General features: G+C 35.5%; 1 protein-coding gene across 10 annotated transcripts in view; it reads right to left on the reverse strand.

Annotated features, from left to right (window-relative positions):
• EHBP1 (EH domain binding protein 1) overlaps positions 1 to 21,258 on the reverse strand; it is a 445,289-nt gene that overhangs the window by 193,544 nt on the left and 230,487 nt on the right. For all 10 annotated transcript variants that reach the window (XM_057497152.1, XM_057497151.1, XM_036890374.2 and 7 more), the window contains one exon: positions 5,611 to 5,797. In XM_057497152.1, the coding sequence (XP_057353135.1) occupies positions 5,611 to 5,797 (187 nt within the window). The remainder of the gene's footprint in view (positions 1 to 5,610; positions 5,798 to 21,258) is intronic.

A 21,258-nucleotide genomic window follows, 5' to 3' on the forward strand; every position in this document is an offset into this window, starting at 1 on the left:
TATGGTATAGCCTGTTAACTGTTCCCTCATAACCATTCTACTTTTCCTTCTTAGTAACAGGACCCTTGATTTTTACCTGGGTAATACAATTGCCAAGAATAAAATTTCACTTTCTAGTCTCCCTTGCTAGAGGTATGTGTGACTGTTTTTGTCTTTTCTTCTTGTTGACTGGACAGGGCATAATGGCTGTGGCTCAAGCACCCATCTTGGGACACAAGGGGAAAGTCTGTGTCAAAGATTAGTAAAACAGAAGACTGGGTGCCTGATGCTTTTGTAAGGCTACTCTATCAGCACTGGAACTTCAACATTTTCAAAGACAGAAATAAATTTGTCTTTTATTTAGACTTTCATTTGAGGCTTTCTATCAGCCACAGATAATCCTAATTCTCTCTGAAATTCCATTAACCAGAGTCTCTTTTGATTAATAAGATCTTAAAAAGTAACAATTCTGGGATGCTCCATATACATATTAAGAAAAAGTAGTTGATTCAATGTAATTTGTTCTTCATCTTTAGCTACTAATGTCAGGCACTCTGAAAGATGGGTAGCTTTGTTTGGGGAGATAACAGAAAATTCCAGAACATAAGCTGTTCTGTAGAGACACAACTACTTGACTTAATTATCATTAAAAAGGTAAAGGCAAACTGAAGGCATTCCAAAGAGAGAAGCAGATAGAACTGAGGCTGATTCCTGTGGCCCAGCTGTATACTCTGTCAAGAGTTCTGCAAAATCTCCTCAGGTCTTTTAAGCAAAAAAACACTTCAACTGAGGGTTATTTTTTTAGTTATTATGAAGAGTACTAACCAAGAGAACAGGTGATGCATATAAGACTGCCCCATTTACTCAGTAGTACTGAGGAATAGGATATTTTGATAAGTAAGGTATTTCAGTAAGTAAAAATTGTATAGGTAACTTAAACCAAACCCCCTGCCCCCAACCCCAAGCTGTCACTGAAGGCAGTTTGGCATTTTATTTTACAAAATAACTGTATTTATCATTGTGCTCCATTAAATACTGATACTCATTCTTTTTAAGACTTTTCTTGGAAAGTTTGAGGCAGGCACCATTCTGTAGTTTTGGACAGGAGTGGAGGTAAAGAACTTTCTAGAAGGAGGCCTTCAGGTATGAAAGCTGAAAAGGGTGTTTTGCCTTGTGGTTTGAATTTTCTGCTGGGGCAATAAGGGGACTGCTATGCGTAACTTTGACTTTGTTACCCTGGGCTTCCCACAGTTACTGCAATTTGTACCCAAGTTAAAAAACATCCAAACAAACCTAGGTCCTTGCCAGAACTTTCTAGAAAGGGGTAACAATATTAGTAAAAGCTTGAGTTAGTTAGCTGGGCCTTGAAATACTAACAGGTAGAGATGGAACAAGTAGACAATATTACTGTCAATCATCGGAACTCCACCAATCAGGATCTTTGAGGGAGCCCTTCTGACCAGGCTCATTTCAACATCAACGTGTAGTGGGTCTCTTCTCTATACTATCACAGAAGCGTAAGTTTAATTCTTTGCCATCATTGATAGTTGGCTGTTTACACTGTGGTTTTTTACAGAATTGGGTATATAGTGTTTAATAATATACTTCAGCAGATGTATCTGATGTATCTTATAATTTCTTTCTTATAATTGTATTTTACATTAAGTTGTATGAATTATATGTAGGAGTTCACATATACATATTTATTAACTAACATTCACAGTCAGTAAATGTTGATCAGCAACCACTGAGCCTAACTTAACATTTATGTTTAATGTCGGGTTACTTCTCTAAACATTGGTCTTTTTTCCCTAAGTTGTCTTTAAAAGTATTGTGGCTTTATCATTTGATAAATGCAGAAATCAATGGTCTGCAGTGCAGAGTTTATGCAGATTTATGTCACTAAAGGGTCCTTGGCTGCCTTTGGGGACAGTTTGAATTTTATTTGCAATGTAAGTAAATGTTTACTATCACTTTGTTTAAATTCTGGTCTTAGTGTTTTTCTTGAAAATAAGTAGTTTCAGGTGGCAGGTGGGGAAATTAATCATCTGGCTGAGCACTTGTCATTATGTCCGTGAATGATCCTCAGGCTCTGCAGTTAGTTACCATTGAGTGCAGTTTGGCATTTTGTTATACAAAACAATTATGGCCTAATACCCTATTCTACTAAAACTTGAGCCTGTTTTTTTCAAAAGCTTTACTTGAACGTTCTCCTTTTCAATTTAATTGAACTAGTGTCCTTTACATTTTCAAATAAGGAGAAAAATAGGCCAGGAAGCATACCATTTTAAGCATCAAAATTCTAATAATTTTAATAGAAATTTTTTGATGCAATAAAAACTTTCCTGCTTCCCTAATTAGAATATTATATACAATATATAACAAGATTCTTTCATGTTGACTACAGGTTCACTAAGCTTTAATACTCCAACATCTTCAGGAACTACTGGGGTGAATATATATATATATATACATATATATACATATATATATATATATACATATATATATATATATATGTAATATTCCTGTGATAAATAAGCCCCATACTACTGTGCTTTCTCAGCTGTAATTCATCATTTTTATTATTGTCAGTATGTCACTGATTGTAATCTTCCTTATCTCATACATAATTGTGTAGTTGAGCATTTCCAATTTTTTTGGTTTGGCAGTGGTCCATTGTTTAAAAAATTTTTAAGTGAAATCTTACATGAATTCCACCATATAAAATGAGTGAATGTGGATCTGTGCTGTGGCAATAGAACAGGGGATCCAGTACCCTGCTGCAAAGCGCCCATACCTGATCTCCAGTGCAGAACACTAGGTGCCTTATGAAACCCCAGGCAACCACCAGTTTAATGCCACTGGTCACACCTAAGACTGACTTCCTCTATTCTGAAGGATACATATTTTAGGAAATGTCATCTTGTATCTTTTACAGAAGGCAACAGCAATAAAAATCCATGATCTCATTACGCAGCACCCTCTATTAGTATAATGAACAAAAACAAAAGTAAAATATATTTTGACCATCCGCCTACCTCCCCTCCTCTATGGCAACCAACAATCTCTTCTCTGTAGTTATGTCTGTTTATGTTTTTTTTGTTTTCTTTGTTTTTTTTTTTTAGATTCCACATATAAGTAAAATCATATGAAACGTGTCTTTCTCTGCCTGGCTTATTTCACTGAGCATAATACCCTCTAACTACATCCATGTTGTTGCAAATGGTAGGATTTGTTTCTTTCTTATGGCTGAATAATATTCCATTGTGTATATGTACAACATCCTCTTTATCTATTCATCTACTGATGGACACCTAGGTTGCTTCCACATCTTGGCTATTGTAAATAATGCTGCAATAAATATAAAAATACATGTATCTTGTCAACTTGGTGATTTTGTTTTCTTTGGGTAAATTTCCAGAAGTGCAATTATTGAATCTTATGGCATTTCTCTTGATTTTTTTGGGAAACCTCTATACTGCTTTCTATGTATTAAAAAAAAAAAGCTATGTCATACCTCACTATAACACAACTTAATCATTATGTATAGGAATATTTTTATGGAAAAACGTATTTCGAGTTTCCAACCTGGAACTGGAAATACCTCCCTAGAGGTAGAATGGTACAGTGAGGAAAAGTATGGGTTCTAGACTCAAAAGACCTGAATTTTAATCTTGGTACTGCCACTACTAGCTTTATCACTTTCAGCAAGTTATTTAACAAATATTCAGTTTCTTATATGTAAAAAAGAGCTAACAGTATGTATTTCTCATGTTGCTCTATGGATCAAATGAGGTTAATAGAACACTGCCTGGCACACACTAGACACTGTTCTATTCTCCTGCAAAGAGATTAGGACTTCTTGATTAGCTTGAAACTCCTGATGGACTATGGAAAAGGGATAAGGCAGAAAGTAGGCAAAGGAATAGAGATTTGGGGAGACAATGGGTAGGTTTAGGTATTCTTGATAGTTAAAATAGATAAAGAACCTAAATAACTCCCTGATTCTGACTAGTGCCCCAGTTACTGTCTTTTTTCTCTCTTGGGGTACAGGAACTGGCCATCTCCTTTGCTTTATATTTCTACCATTTGCTGCTTTCATTTAGAGTTCTGTCTCCATATTTCCTCACTAACTGGAAAACAGAATTCAGGCCTGTTTTCTCACCCTAAAGTTATAGGGTTAAAAAATTATCTGCTATTAAAAACAAATACCTGGAGATTGACCTCTAGGATAATAGTCAGGATCTCAGTGAATTCACTGTCCCTCTAAAACAATGAAAATACAATCAAACAATTTTAGAACTCTGGCATTTAATGAAAGCCACAGGATAAACTGAAAAGTCCAAAAGGAAGTACTAAATCTTGATGCCTTTGAGAAAAATGGCAGCGCACAGACCTGAGTTGGAGTAAGGTCGAGATATCATACAATTAATGAAAATGCTAATTTCAATATTGTCTCTACTGGCTGAGATGCCTGGGACCTTTATTTTATCCCTCTGAGTTCAAGTTCAGTTCATTTTATTTTTCCTTTGACTACCTAAGAGAATTAAAACAGGCATACTTCAGAGATATTGTGGGTTCAGTTTCAGGCTACCACTAAAAAGCAAATATTGCAATAAAACAAGTCAAATGAATTTTTTTTTGCCAGTGCATATAAAAGTTATGTTTATCACTATACTTTATTAAGTGTGCAACATTATATCTAAAAAAAAGATGTACATACCTTAATTAAAAAATACTTTATTGCTAAAAAACACTATCATCTGAGCTTTCAGCGAGTTGTAACTACTGATCACAGACCACCGTAACAAATAATAATGAAAAAGTTTGAAATATTGCAAGAATTACAAAACTGACACAGAATGAAGTGAGCAAATACTTGTTGGAAAAATGGCACCAACAAACTTGCTCGTTGCCACAAACCTTCAATTTTCTGTGAAACACAATAAAGTGAACCGCCATAAACCAAGGTGTACCTGTAACATGATATGGTGACAACAATGGACCCCCCACGAGCAGATGGGCTGAAAAAAACTTGCTAAAGCCAACGTTTCTACCTTGCATGTGAAAGATATCATGCTATTTGCAATCAAACCATTTAAGAGCTTTAGACTATGTTCCAACACCGTTTTCACTTTCCATTTAGTTTTTATACATTCAAATGTCTAAAAAGTAGTGACAAGAAGGTCAGAATTGTAACCTAAGTCAAAAGGATGATACTGAAATTCTTCAACAGAGCATTTCTCTGCACTGAGCGTTAATCTTTCTAGTACATTTCTCAGAAAGACAATTTCTACTCCTTCCTCACTATCAATGTAAGCTGTCCCTCATACCTAGATGCTTTAGAGTATCCTTTCTTTAAAGTACCAATACTACAATTGTAATGTCTTCCACTATTTCAAAACAGCATTTTAAAAACAAATGTTAACTTTAAATATCCAATCCATACTGTACTATAAACTTATAGGCACCCAAACATACATACAACATTGCAGTATAATGGATTTACTTGGATTTTAGTTTTAAATCATAAAAATAGCTAATAATTACTGTTCCTATTTTGAATTAAATTGCATGGGAGAAAAAGAGCAAACATTAATACATATTTTACGAAGAATAAACTCCTACCTTAGGAGAAGTAGAAAGTTCTCTTGCTGCAGAAACAACAGTGTTTTCACTTAATCCTCCTGTCTTTAGTGAGATGCACGGTGGAGCTGGGGCTTTTCTTTTCACTTTCCTTTCAGTTTCCAGTTCTTGAATTGGATTTACCAAATTATTTGTAGGAGTTGGTTTAGGTTCATAAAAAGGATTTGATCTAAATGAAAGAAGAATGATTGTTCACTCTAAAAATAGTTTACTCCTAATTTAAATAATAAAATACATACATTTATAAAACAAGAAAATACTGAAACTGATAAAGAAAAACACAAGCCAGTGATAATGTACAATTTGAAAACAATCACTGTGAATCTTTTGTTCATTATTAACAATAAAAACTTTCTCTATTAAAAAAGATTTTTTAAAAATCTTAATACAAGGTCATGCTCAGCTCTATCATATATAGACACTTAGAAAAATGTTGATGATAATAGTCAATCTTATACTCCACATACAAGGAAAAGGAAGTAAGATGTGGAAATACTGATTTGTTGTTTTATGCTTCCTACACTAAACTTGTTTTTTTTTTTTTTAATCTTACATTTCATACCTTCCTCTGTGTTAAATTCCCTTCTCATTAGTGAACATCTTGTAGATGTTCAGTCAGGTTCTGTTTTTAGTAAATTCTACCAGGCATTGAAAATGTCTGTCTTTATGTCACATGCAAACAAGAGTTTAGCTGGGTAGAGAAGTCTAGTTGTTAGTTAATTCATCTCAGCACTTTGAAGATATTAGCCCACTGTAAGCCTATTATTGCTCTTTTGTAAGTCATCTTTTATCTCTGGTTGCTGTTAAGATCTTTTTATTTCTGTTTGAGCAATTATACTATATGTCTAGGTGTGCATTTATTTTAGTTTACCTTGTTTCAGATTCTTGTATTTCGAGAATCTGAAGATCCATGTGTTTCATTCTTTCTGAAATTATCAGCCATTATATCTTTGACAGTCTCTTCCCTGTTTTCTCTATTCTGTTCATTAAACAATCTTATTAGGTAAATGTTAACTATTCCTTCATAATTTTATAAATTTGTATTACTCTTGTGCTACATTCTGGATAATTCCCTCATATTATGATCCAGTTAACTTTTTCTCTCTTCGTCTGTGTCTGATTTAATGTTCAATTCTCCAAGAAATTTTTATTTTAATAAGCATATTTCCTATTTGAATGTTTGTATAATACATCAGGTACAGAGTTTGAGTCATTAATCATTTAAGCATTTTATAGTCTCTATCTGATAAATTATTTGAAATTCTTGCATGTATGATCCTGTTGTCTCTTTTGTCTCCTCTTTCTCTTAGTAAACTGTTTCCTTGTGTGTTTTGTAATTCTAGATTGTGAGTTAGGGCTTAATCTGAGGAAATCCTGTGTAGTCTGAGCTGGGAGTGCCTTTCTTCTGTGTGTATTATGCTTCCATTTGCCAAGTACTACAGGAGTCACTTTGCATGTTACTTTCTTCGCTTTGAGGTTCCCAGACCATCCTACTAATATAATGTCAAATCCACATGAGGGTGGACCTATGCTTGTAACTTCTCAGGGAAGACATTTTTTTTCTCCACCTAGTCTAGGCCTGGAAGAAAATCTTCCTTGCTTAATTCCTGTTATGAGTAGATAGATTTTTTCTCCTTAATTATTCATAAACACAAGTATCTGGCATACATGACAATTATTCTTCCTATTATTCCCAACACCAGTCAGGACCCCAGATTCAAATATCCTACATCCACAGTAACAATATAACTTCTGAGTCTATAAAGCTACTGCCTAGATCACCCAAACACAGTGATCATACCAAGGGAATTCCATCTAAGGCCAGTAGTGGTGATTGCCCTGTTTCTTGTGCATATTCTTTGAACTACAATAGTTCCAGGAAAAAGAATTACACAAAGAAAAACTGTAAGTTGAAGAAACATTAGCAAATATTGAAAAAACAATAAAATATGAAGCAAGTGTACAGCAAAATCTGTAGTCTTTTCTTCTGACCTTGAAAATTTGTGTTTCTTTTGAAAAACAATCCAAATTATTAAAATGACAATGTAGCTTCTCTGAATAAAGTTCAATGACAACTTTCCTTGAGAAACTGATGCACAACCATACCAGAAATGATTTCATGCTGGACCTCAAAAATCACTTCCTAGTGTTTGAAAAAATTGCATTGCTTTATCAGTTTTCATTTTTGCTACATAAACTGAACTAACCCCCAAATATGGGAAAGCTGAGAAACCCATTGGGTTAAGTGTAAAGGACACATGATACAAGCACCAAAGGGTGTGTACTTTCTCTTGGTGTTGCTGGATATGCTGAGCTGCTGAAGGTTTTTTACACATCAAAGGATTCAGCACTATTTATTTGTGATAGTTTTATGTTGGAGGATATAGGAAGAGTTTGGTAATGGAAGATGAGTCATATAGGATTTTCACTTGATGAAAGGTCGTAAGTTTATTATGAATAAGAACAAATTTTGGACAATTTCTGCTACCAAAGTTGGACCTACAAACTTTTGGGAAAAAAGCTGAGAAATAGAGTTCTTCCTGTACTCTCACATTAGATGATGAGCAATCTTTAGAGTATGTGTGTGTGTTCCTACAGAACAGGCTGAGTGTTTATATGCTCCCTCTGCTAACTTCAGATGATTGAGCAATTCAGAATGCTCTTTATTCATGGGAAACTTGTAAAGACTGACTTTCATGTAGAGAAAAGAATGGTCAAAAGGAAACACCCAGTGATTCTGATTTTAGTTTTTATTATGGCGTTTTAAAAGTTTAAGCAAACATTAGATGTCTTTTTAATTTGTTAATAGGAGAGAGTAGGGTGTGTGTGTATTGTGTAATACTCATGCATCTTGGAATGACTGAATGCTTGTACTTAAAGTTTAAATTTACATTCAAATATTCTAGGTGTGTGGCTATTACTCAGCACCTACACCACCCATGAGAAATTTTATTTTAATCACATATTAACCATTAGAAAGAATAAATATAATAACTTTAGCAAGAGTTGTGCCAACTTTTTCAATCTTTAAATAATTATTAATTAGTATTGAGATCTCAACCCAGGTTTGGAATCAGATGATTATTATGATGTAATTATATGTACATATAAAAGGATAGAACTTTTAAAGGTTTTATAAAAATCTATCCATGCCCATGAAGGCATGTAGCACTCAAGAGAGTCATTTGCCATGTGATTAGAACAGGAAAAGGTTGAGAAATGCAGTTCCAGAGCAATGGAAAACAAGTCAACTATTTCATTCTTTCAAGCAAGTCTCAAATATTTGAATTTGGCTATTAATAGTTTCCTTAAATCATCTCTATTCTAAATCAGACAGTCCCTGTGAGGTAGGGCAAGGACATGGGACAAGCATCATGATGAACTCTTCCTGCCTATGATGAAAATGCTGAGATATAAACAGTATAGTAAAAACAGGAGGGAACCCATTTTAAGGTGAAGATTCCATTTTAAAAAGCAGAGTTGAGAAGTAAGATTCCTAACATATTCTCTGGTAATTAGACAATAACCTAACAGCCTATCTTAAGGGAGGGCAGGCAGTCTTAATTGATATATCCCCACTGCTTGAGGGTAACCACTATCTTGCAGAAAAACAAAATAAATAAATTCCTTGTTTTGGGTTTATTTAGCATAATTAGCTGGAGGACTGGTAATAAAGGAAAGGACACATGGTGTCTCTCACCAGAGATAAGCACCTTGACACCACAAGTCCAGCCTATGCCCAACAATCTACCCTCTGCCCTTTGCCCCATCCTTAAAAGCCTTAAAAGACAGTATCTCCAAACTTTCCACATGCCTCCTGAGGATGTCCGCACCTTCCTTTCTTTAAGTGTGTACTTTCAATTAAAGCTTTCTCACTGCTCAAATTATTGCTGTTTGCCTCTTTGCTATTTCATTGTATTTCCAACTCTTCACTCTGTCTCTGCTTTACTCGTAATAAGTAGGAAGGGGCTGTTAAGAGCTCAGATTTGGGCCTGCATATTTCCTGGGTGACCTGGACAAAACTGCCACTGTGCAATCTGCTCTTAGTAGCATGCCTGAAAATCTCCTTTCTTTGGGAAGTTCTCGAAACAAAATCTCACTCCATCCTGTCCTCTGTGGCTCCCCCAAATCCTGGAGTGGTAGGAGCTAGTCCCCATGACACGCTGATCCAAGTGGACACAGGATGCCAGGTGACCCTGGTTTCAGGAGTTGGCAAGGAATCTGCCCTAGATGGAGAACTTTTCCTTTGCAGTTATCTGTTCTCTGCTGCCTGCACGGCAGCTGACATGCCCTGCTGCTCTTGCTTTAATGAATTCCACCCTTACCTACACTCATCTGACCTGTTTGAGAATTCTTCCTCACCCAAAGTCAAGAATCCTCCCCCATCCAAGCTGAGGTTTTTCCTAGTGCTTCACCTAGTTAGCAGGGAGAGACCTCCCTAGACGCAGCTACCTGGCAACGCCTATGCTTTCAATCACTGCTCATTTGATGTGGTTTCTGGACATTTTGAAAATTCTGTTGCACTAATCTGCTAACTCTGAGTCATCAATGCCCCTTGTAAAGTGTAGTACCTAGAAGTAAAATCCTGCTGACCAACACACCGGAGAGAGACAACTTTTCTCCCTTCATACAAAGCAATTGCTCCAAACTTCATGCATCACAGGAGCCTTTTCATTATCCTCTTTCAACACATATATTTCATATTTTGAAAGACTGTCCTACCAAAAATGTATTTTTAAAGAAATAACTATTTTTGCCAAGATCTAAACAGTCTTAACATACTAAAATTCATGTATAACCAAGGAAAGAAAAGATACGTATAGCAAGTAAACATATAATTATTATTCAGGTTTTTGAACTCTTGAATATTTTGTAGGTCTTCCCTATACCATACCAATTATTTTCATCAAACCCTGCAAGGTCCAAGACTTCACACTGGAATCAGTCATATGAGATAGTATTTCTGCTAATAAAGTTAAAAGTTGCTGTTTTTCTTAAAGAAAAAATTTTATTTAGGTATAATTGATACACAATAAGTGGCACATATTTAAAAAATATAATTTGATGAGTTTTATATGTTTGTCTTATCATTAAGAGTTATTTTGCCAAATATGTACTCTGCAAAGAATTTCTGCCAAACTGTACCATGCCTTTTATTTTCATGTTTTTTTCAAAGAGAAAAGATTTTAAATTTTGATGGAATCCAAATTAACATTTTTTTTCCTTTGACACTTTGTGCTTTCTGCATCTTAGTTAAGAAATTTTTACCCAACCTAAGGTCACTAAGATTTTCTTCTACACATTACTCTAGAAGTTCTAACGGTTTAGTTCTTATTTACAGATGTATGATCTAGTTTAGGTTAAATTTTGTATATGGTGTGAGGTAAGGGTCATAGTTCTTTTGAGGCAGGGGGTGGATATGGGGCATCTACTCATTCTAGCACCATTTATTTTAAAGGTCATCTTTTCTTAAGTGACTTCCCTTCTAGCTTTGTCAAAATCAATTGGCAGTATATGTGTGGATCTATTTGTAGACTTTCTTATTTCCTTCCATTCACCAATATATCTACTTTTAAGCCAATACCACAATGTCTTGGTTAATGAGTCTTGAAATCAGGGAGAAAGTCCTCCAACTTTATTCTTAAGCAAAATAATTTGGATATTCTAGGTCCCTTGTGTTTCTATATACACTTTTAAATTAGCTTATCAATTATATAAAATGGATGCCAAATTTTCATTGGAATAGTACTGAATCTGTAGATCAGTTTAAGTCTATAAACATAGTATTTCTCTACATTGATTTCTCTCTTTAATTTCTCTCAGCAATGTTTTATTGTTTTATCTTTGTTAAAATTTATCCATGAGATTTTTTTTGGATGCTTCTGCACATGGCATTTCTTTTTAATTTTTAATTGAGCTATTATTGATATACACTATTATGAAGGTTTCACATGAAAATACAATGTGGTTACTACATTTACCCATATTATCAAGTCCCCAACCATACCCCATTGCAGTCACTGTCCTTGTAATCAGTGTTGTAATATTCCAGATTCACTATTTGCCTTCTCAGTGCTACACTGTTTTCCCTGTGACCCCTACACCATGTGTACTAAACATAATACCCCTCAATACCCTTCTTTCTCCTTCCCCACCCGCGCTCCCACACCCCTACCCTTTGGTAACCACTAGTCCCTTCTTGGAGTCTGAGTTTCCTGCTGTTTTGTTCCTTCAGTTTTGTTTCATTATTATATTCCACAAATGAGGGAAATCATTTGGCACTTGTCTTTCTCCGCCTGGCTTATTTCACTGAGCAAAATACCCTCTAGCTCCATCCATGTTGTTGCAAATGGTAGGATTTGTTTCTTTCTTATGGTCGAATAGTATTCCATTGTGTATATGTACCAAATCTTCTTTATCCATTCATCTACTGATGGACACTTACATTGCTTCCATATCTCGGCTACTGTAAATAGTGCTGCAATAAACATAGGGGTGCATATGTCTTTTTGAATTTGAGAACTTGTATTCTTTGGATAAATTCCAAGGAGTGGGATTCCTGAGTCAAATCGTACTTCTATTTTTAGTTTTTTGAGGAACCTCCATATTGCTTTCCACAATGGTTGAACTACCTTACATTCCCACAAGGAATGTAGGAGGGTTCCCCTTTCTCCGCATCCTCACCAACATTTGTTGTTTTTAGTCTTTTCTATGCTGGCCATCCTTACTGGTGTGAGGTGATATCCCTTGTGCTTTTAATTTCCATTTCCCTGTTGATTAGAGATGTGGAGCATCTTTTCTTCTCTCTGTTCGCCATCTGAATTTCTTCTTGGAAGAAGTGTCTGTTCATATTCTCTGTGCATTTTTTAATTCGCTTATTTGCTTTTTAGGTGTTGAGGCATGTGAGATCTTAATATATTTTGGATGTTAACCCCTTGTCGGATATGTCATTTACAAATGAATTGTAGGGTGCCTATTTGTTCTGCAGATGGTGCCCTTTGCTATACAGAGGCTTTTTAGTTTGATGTAGTCCAATATGTTAATTTTTGCTCTTGTTTCCCTTGCTCAAGGAGATGCTTTCCGGAAGAAGTTGCTGATGTTTATAATCAGGAGGTTTTTGCCTATATTGTCTTCTAAGAGTATTATGAATTCAGGTCTTTGGTCCATTTCGAGTTTACATTTGTGTACGGGAGTTAAACAATAACCCAGTTTCATTTTATTGCATGTACCTGACCAGTTTTGCCACCACCAGTTGTTGAAGAGGCTCTTATTTCCCGATTGTATGTCCATGGATCCTTTATTGTATATTAACTGACCATAGATGGTTGAGTTTATATCTGGGCTCTCTATTCTGTCCACTGATCTATGGTTCTGTTTTTGTGCCAGTATCAAATTGTCTGGATTACTGTGGCTTTGTAGTAGAGCTTGAAGTTGGGGAGCATAATTCTCCCAGCTTTATTCTTCCTTCTCAGGATTTCTTTGGCTATGTTGGATTTTTAGTGATTCCACATGAATTTTAGAATGATTTGCTCTAGTTCATTGAAGAATGCTGTTGGTATTTTGAAATGAATTGCACTGAATCTATAGATTGTTTTAGGCAGGATGGCCATTTTAACAATATTAATTCTTCCTACCCATGAGCATGGGATGTGTTTCTGTTAATTGGTATCTTTTTTAATTTCTTACATGGGTGTCTTGTAGTTTTCAAAGTATAGGTCTTTCACTTCCTTGGTTAGGTTTATTCCTAGGTATTTTATTCTTTTTGATGCAAATGTGAATGGAATTGTTTTTCTAATTTCTCCCTCTACTAGTTCATCATTAGTGTATAGGAATGTAAAAGATTTTGTATATTAATTTTGTATACTGCAACATTGCTGAATTCATGTATTAGATCTAGTAGTTTGTGAGTGGATTCTTTAGGGTTTTTTATGTACAATACCATGTCATCTGCAAACAGGGACAGTTTAACTTCTTCCTTACCAATCTGGATGCCCTCTATTTCTCTGTGTTGTCTAATTGCAGTGGTAAGGATCTCCAGAATTATGTTCAATAAAAGTGGAGAGAGTGGGCATCCTTGTCTTGTTACTAATCATCAAGGAAAGGCTTTCAGCTTCTCACTGTTAAGTATGATGTTGGCTGTGGGTTTGTCATATATGGCCACTATTATGTTGAGGTACTTGCCTTCTACACCCATTTTGTTGAGAGTTTTTATAATGAATGGGTATTGAATTTTGTCAAATGTTTTTTCAGCATCTTTGGAGATGATCAGGTGGTTTTTCTCCTTTTTGTTGATGTGGTGGATGATGTTATTAGATTTTCTAATATTGTACCATCCTTGCATCCCTAGAAGAAATCCTACTTGATATAAAAAATGATTTTTTTGATATATTTTTGAATTCCATATGTTAACATTAAAAAAAATTTTTTATTAAGGTATTATTGATAGACACCCTTATGAAGGTTTCACATGAAAAAAATGTGGTTACTACATTTACCCACATTATCAATTCCCTACCCATACCCCAATGCAGACACTGTCCATCAGTGTAGTAAGAACACAGATTCACTGTTTGTCTTCTCTGTGCTATTCTGTTTTCCCCGTTACCCACCACACCATATGTACTAAACACAATACCACTCATTTCCCATCTCCCTGCCTCCCAACATGCCCTCCCACACCCTTCCCCTTTGGTAACCACTAGTCCCTTCTTGGAGTCTGTGAATCTGCTGCTACTTTGATCCTTCAATTTTGCCTCATTGTTATACTCCACAAATGAGGGAAATCATTTGGCACTTGTCTTTCTCCACCTGGCTTATTTCACTGAGCATAATATCTTCCACCTCCATCCATGTTGTTGCAAATGGTAGGATATGTTTCTTTCTTATGGATGAATAGTATTCCATTGGGTATATGTACCTCATCTTCTTTATCCATTAATCTACTGATGGACATTTAGGTTGCTCCCCTATCTTGGCTATTGTAAATAGTGCTGCAATAAACATTGTGGTGCATATGTCTTTTTGAGTCTCAGAAGTTGTAGTCTTTGGGTAAATTCCAAGGAGTGGGATTGCCAGGTCAAATGGTATTTCTCCTTTTAGTGTTTTGAGGAACCTCCACATTGTTTTTCACAATGGTTGAACTAGCTTATATTCCCACCAGTGGTGTAGGAGGGTTCCCCTTTCTCTGTATCCTCACCAGCATTTTTTGTACTTAAAGTCTTTTCGATGCTGGCCATCCTTAGTGGTATGAGGTGATATCTCATTGTGGTTTTAATTTGCATTTCCCTGATAATTAGTGATGTGGAGCAACTTTTCATGTCTGTTGGACATGTGAATTTCTTCTTTGGAGAATTGTCAATTCATATCCTCTGCCCGTTGTTTAATCAGGTTATTTGCTTTTTGGGTGTTGAGGCATGTGAGTTCTTTATATATTTTGGATGTTAACCTCTTGTTGGAAATGTCATTTACAAATATATTCTCCCATACTGTAGGATGCCTTTTTGTTCTGTTGATGGTGTCCTTTGCCATACAGAAACTTTTTAGTTTGATGTAGTCCCATGTGTTCATTTTTGCTTTTGTTTCCCTTGCTCGAGGAGATGCTTTCAGGAAGAAGTTGCTCATGCTCATATTCAGGAGATTTTTGCCTATGATGTCTTCTAAGACTTTTATGGTTTCATGACTTACATTGAGATCCTTGATCCATTTCTAGTTTACTTTTGTGTATGGGGTTAAACAATAATTGAGTTTCATTCTCTTGCATGTAGCTGTCCAGTTTTGCCAACACCAATTGTTGAAGAGGCTGGCATTTCCCCACTGTATGTCCATGGCTCCTTTATCATATATTAATTGACCATATATGGTTGGGTTTATATCAGGGCTCTCTAGTCTGTTCCATTGGTCTATGGTTCTGTTTTTGTGCCAGTACCAAATTGTCTTGATTACTGTGGCTTTCTAGTAGAGCTTGAAGTTGGGGAGCATAATCCCCCCAGTTTTATTCTTCCCTCTCAGGATTGTGTTGGCTATTCGGGGTCTTTTGTGGTTCCATATGAATTTTAGAATGATTTGTCTAGTTCACTGAAGAATGCTGTTGGTATTTTGATAGGAATTGCATTGAATCTGTAGATAGCTTTAGGCAGGAGGGCCATTTTGACAATATTAATTCTTCCTATCCATGAGTATGAGATATGTTTCCATTTATTGGTATCTTTTTAAATTTCTTTCATGGGTGTCTTATAGTTTTTAGGATATTGGTCTTTCACTTCCTTGGTTAGGTTTATTCCTAGATATTTTATTCTTTTTGATGCAACTGTGAATGGAATTGTTTTCCTCATTTCTCTTTCTGCTGGTTCATCTCTAGTACATAGGAATGCGACAGATTTCTGTGTATTAATTTTGTTTCCTGCAACTTTGCTGAATTCAGATATTAGATCTAGTAGTTTTGGAGCGGATTCTTTAGGGTTTTTTATGTACAATATCATGTCATCTGCAAACAGGGACAGTTTAACTTCTTCCTTGCCAATCTGGATGCCTTTTATTTCTTTATGTTGTCTGATTGCTGTGGCTAGGACCTCTAGTACTATGTTTAGGAAAATTGGGCATCCTTGTCTTGTTCCCAATCTTAAAGGAAAAGGCTTCAGCTTCTTGCTGTTAAGTATGATGTTGGCTGTCGGTTTGTCATATATGGCCTTTATTATGTTGAGGTACTTGCCCTCTACACCCATTTTGTTGAGAGTTTTTATCATGAATGGATACTTAATTTTGTCAAATGCTTTTTCAGCATTTATGCAAATGATCATGTGCCTTCTTTTTGTTGATGTGGTGGATGATGTTGATGGATTTTTGAATGTGGTACCATTCTTGTATCTCTGTAATAAATCCTACTTGATCATGATGTATATCGTTTTGATGTATTTTTGAATTCGGTTTGCTAATATTTTGTTGAGTATTTCTGCATCTGTGTTCATCAGGGATATTGGTCTGTAATTTTTTTTGTGGTGTCTTTGCCTGGTTTTGGTATTAGAGTGATGTTGGCCTCATAGAATGTGTTTGGAAGTTTTCCCTCTTCTTTTTGGAAAACTTTAGGGAGGATGGGTATTAAGTCTTCACTAAATGTTTTGATAAAATTCAGCGATGAAGCCATCTGGTCCAGGAATTTTGTTCTTAGGTAGTTTTTTGATTACCAATTCCACTTCATTGCTGGTAATTGGTCTGTTCAGATTTTCTGTTTCTTCCTGCGTCAGCCTTAGAAGGTTGATTTTTCTAGAAAGTTGTCCATTTCTTCTAGGTTTTCCAATTTGTTAGAATATAATTTTTCATAGCATTCTCTCGTAATTCTTTGTGTCACTGTGGTGTCCATAGTGATTTTTCCTTTCTCATTTCTGATTCTGTTTATGTGTGTAGACTCTATTTTTTTTCTTGATAAGTCTGGCTAGGGGTTTATTTTGTTTATTTTCTCAAAGAACCAGCTGTTGCTTTCATTGATTCTTTCTATTGTTTTATTCTTCTCGATTTTATTTATTTCTGCTTTAATCTTTATTATGTCCCTCCTTCTACTGACTTTGGTCCTCATTTGTTCTTTTTTCTAGTTTTGTTAATAGTGAGTTTAGAGTTTTCATATGAGCTTGTTTTTCTTTCCTGAGGTAGGCCTGTATTACAATATACTTTCCTCTTAGCATGGCCTTGGCTGCATCCCACAGATTTTGCAGTGTTGAATTATTGTCATTTGTCTCCATACATTGCTTGATTTCTGTTTTTATTTGATCATTGATCCATTGGTTATTTAGGAGCATGTTGTGAAGCCTCCATGTGTTTGTGGGATTTTTCATTTTCTGTGAATAATTTATTTCTAATTTCATACCTGTGTGGTCTGAGAAACTGGTTGGTATGATTTCAATCTTTTTTAATTTACTGAGGCTCTTTTTGTGGCCTAGTATATGATCTATTCTTGAAAATGTTCCATGTGCACTTGAGAAGAATGTGTATTCTGCTGCTTTTGGGTGTAGAGTTCTTTAGATGTCTGTTAGGTCCACCTCTTCTAATGTGTTGTTCAGTGCCTCTGTGTCATTACTTATTTTCTGTCTGGTTGATCTGTCCTTTGGAGTGAGTGGAGTGTTGAATTCCCCTAGAATAAATGCATTGCACTCTATTTCCCCTTTTAATTCTGTCAGTATTTGTTTCACATATGTAGGTGCTCCTGTGTTGGGTGCATAAATATTTTTAATGTTTATATCCTCTTGTTGGACTGACCCCTTTATCATTATGTAATGTCCTTCTTTTTTCTTGTTATTTTCTTTGTTTTGAAGTCTATTTTGTCTGATACAAGTACTGCAACTCCTGCTTTTTTTTCTCTATTAGTTGCATGAAATATCTTTTTCTAGCCCTTCATTTTTAGTCTGTTTATGTCTTTGGGTTTAAAGTGAGTCTCTTGTAGGCCACATATAGATGGGTCTTATTTTATGTCTATTCAGTGACTCTGTCTGTGTCTTGATTGGTGCATTCAGTCCATTTACATTTAGGGTGATTATCGATAGGTATGTACTTATTGTCATTGCAGTCTTTAGATTATTGGTACCAAAGGTTCAAGGTTAAGTTCCTTACTATCTAAGAGTCTAACTTAATGCACTTAATATGCTATTACAAATACAATCTAAAGGTTCTTTTCTTTTTCTCCTCCTTTTTGTTCCTCCTCCATTCTTTATATATTAGGTATCATATTCTGTACTCTTTGCCTATCCCTTGATAGACTTTGGAGAGAGCTTATTTAATTTTGCATTTGCTTAGTAATTAACTGTTCTACTTTCTTTACTGTGCTTTTATTACCTCTGGTGCAGCTATTAACCTTAGGAACACTTCCATCTATAGCAGTCCCTCCAAAATAGACTGTAGAGATGGTTTGTGGGAGGTAAATTCTCTCAGCTTTTGCTTATCTGGAAATTGTTTAATCCCTCCTGCAAATGTATATGATAATCTTACCAGATAAAGTATTCTTGGTTCGAGGCCCTTCTGCTTCATTGCATTAAATATACCATGTCACTCCCTTCTGGCCTGTAAGGTTTCTGCTGAGAAGTCTGATGATAGCCTGATGGGCTTTCCTTTGTATGTGATCTTATTTCTCTCTCTGGCCACTTTTAATAGTCTGTCCTTATCCTTGATCTTTGCCATTTTAATTACTATATGTCTTGGTGTTGTCTTCCTTGGGTTCCTTGTATTGAGAGATCTGTGCACCTCCATGGCCTGAGAGACTATCTCCTTCCCCAGATTGGGGAAGTTTGCAGCAATTACCTCCTCAAAGATACTTTCTATCCCCTTTTCTCTTTCTTCTTCTTCTGGTACCCCTATAATACAAATATTGTTCCGTTTGGATCAGTCACACTGTTCTTCCAATATTCTTTCATTCTTAGAGATCCTTTTTTCTCTCTGTGCCTCAGCTTCTTTGTATTCCTCTTCTCTAATTTCTATTTCATTTATCATCTCCTCCACTGTATCTAATCTGCTTTTAAAACCTCCCATTGTATGTTTCATTTCTGATACTGGGTTCCATAATGATTGGATCTCTGACTAGAATTCATTCCTGAGTTCTTGAATATTTTTCTGTACTTCCATGAGCATGTTTATGATTTTTATTTTGAAATGTCTTTCAGGAAGACTCATGAGGTCGATTTCATTTGACTCTTTCTCTGGTGTATTTATAATTTTGCTTTGAATCAAGTTTTTTTGACATTTCATATCTGTACATGATGCCCTCTGGTGCCCAGAAGCTCTACTCTCTGGAGCTGCTCAGCCCCGGAGCAATGTTGGCACTCGCAGGGGAGCCATGTTAGTGCCTGGGCATAGGAAAAAGCTGTTTCCTGCTTCCTGGCTGCTATGCCTGTGTCCACTCTGCATATGGCATTTTAAAATATTCTTATTTTTGATGATTTACTCTTACCACAGAGAAATGCAATTGAATTTGTATATTGATCGTATTTCTTATAACCTTGCTAAATTCACTTTCTAGTAGATTTTTCTAGAGATTCTTTGATTTTCTACATAAAACAATGGTCATCCAGAAGAAAAGGTAAGTATATCTTCAAGTAAGATTAGTATAAGAAACTTAAAAAAGAACTCTTCAGTTTCCCTACTCTCAGCCTTTATGCTACTGTCATACATTTTTCTTCCACGCATTATAAAACCTAGATTATTATTTAAACTTTAAATAGTCAACTATCTGTTGAAGAGATTTTTTTAAAAATAAGGCAAATATTTTATATATACTAATATATGTGCCATTTCCCAAGTTCTTTATTCCTTGGTGTAGGTCAAAATTTTCAAGCAGTTGTTTTCTTCATGTCTGAAGGACTTCTTTTTAACATTTTTTGCAAAGCAATGTCTGATGGTGATGATTCTTTCAGTTCTCGCATGTCTCCAAATAACTTTTTTTTTTTGGTCTGGAAATAGAAATTTGTGTTGATAGTTTTTGTTTTGTTTTTCTTTTTAGTACTTTAAGAATATCACCCCACAGTCTTCTGACTTGAATTGAGAAGCCTTGCTGTGGCTTTCTGCATGTTTCTTGTGGTTGGGGTTTCGTTCAGCTTCTTGGACCTGTAGTTCTTTGTGTATTTTTTTATTTCTAGAACTTTTGGCCATTATTTCTTCAATTTTTTTTCAGTCCCCCTCATCCTCTCTCTCTCCTTTTTGAACTCCAGTTATACATGTTAGGCCATTTGAAGTTGTCCTACTGATCCTCTGTTCATTTTTACCCCCATTATGTTTCATTCTGGACAGTTTCTATTGCTATGTCTTTAGGTTCACTAATATTTCCTTCTGCAGTGTCTAACATAGGGTTAATCCTATCCAATGTATTTTTCACCTTAGACTTTGTATTTTTCATCTCTATAAATTAAATATAGATTAATTTTTTTATGCCTTCCATGCTCATGCTTTCTTCCACCCTCCTGAATATCTGGAGTATATTTATAATAGTTATTTGACTACACTTGTCTACCAATTCCATCATCTGTGCCATTTCTGAATCCATATATAAGGGCTGAGTTTCCCCCTCATTATGAGTTAGATTTTTTATATGCCTGAAAAATTTCTGATTGGCTCTCAGACATTGTGGATCTTGTTTTGGGTGATGGACTGTTTGGTATTTCTTTTAATATTTTGGGGCATTGTATGAGATGCAGTTATGTGGAATCGATTTTATTCTTTTGAGCCTTGCTTTTAAGCTTTGTTAGGCAGGCCCAAAACAAACAGCCCCTAGTCTATGGCTAATTTCACCCCACTACTGGGACAATACACTTCTGAGGACATGACCTGATGTTCCATGTGTTACAAAATCCTTTCTTTCTGGCTGGTTGGAAAGACAAACCATTCCTGGTCCTTGGTAAACTCCAGAGAGTGTTCTGTCAGACTCTTTGTCCTCAGTAATTTCCTCCTATGCAAACTCTGATAATTACTAAAGACTCAAGAGGAAACTTTTACAGATATGTGAAACTGTATGAGAACTACTCCTCACTCCTCTCTGATACTCTGTCCACAAATTCTAGCCTCCTTATGTGGCTATAGACTATGGTCAGGGCCATAGTCTATAGCCACACAGGTGGAATACAAAGAAGCTGAGGCACAAAGAGAAAATGTCTAAGAATG

This window comes from Manis pentadactyla, chromosome 2 (assembly GCF_030020395.1).
Source record: "Manis pentadactyla isolate mManPen7 chromosome 2, mManPen7.hap1, whole genome shotgun sequence".
Taxonomy (NCBI): domain Eukaryota; kingdom Metazoa; phylum Chordata; class Mammalia; order Pholidota; family Manidae; genus Manis; species Manis pentadactyla.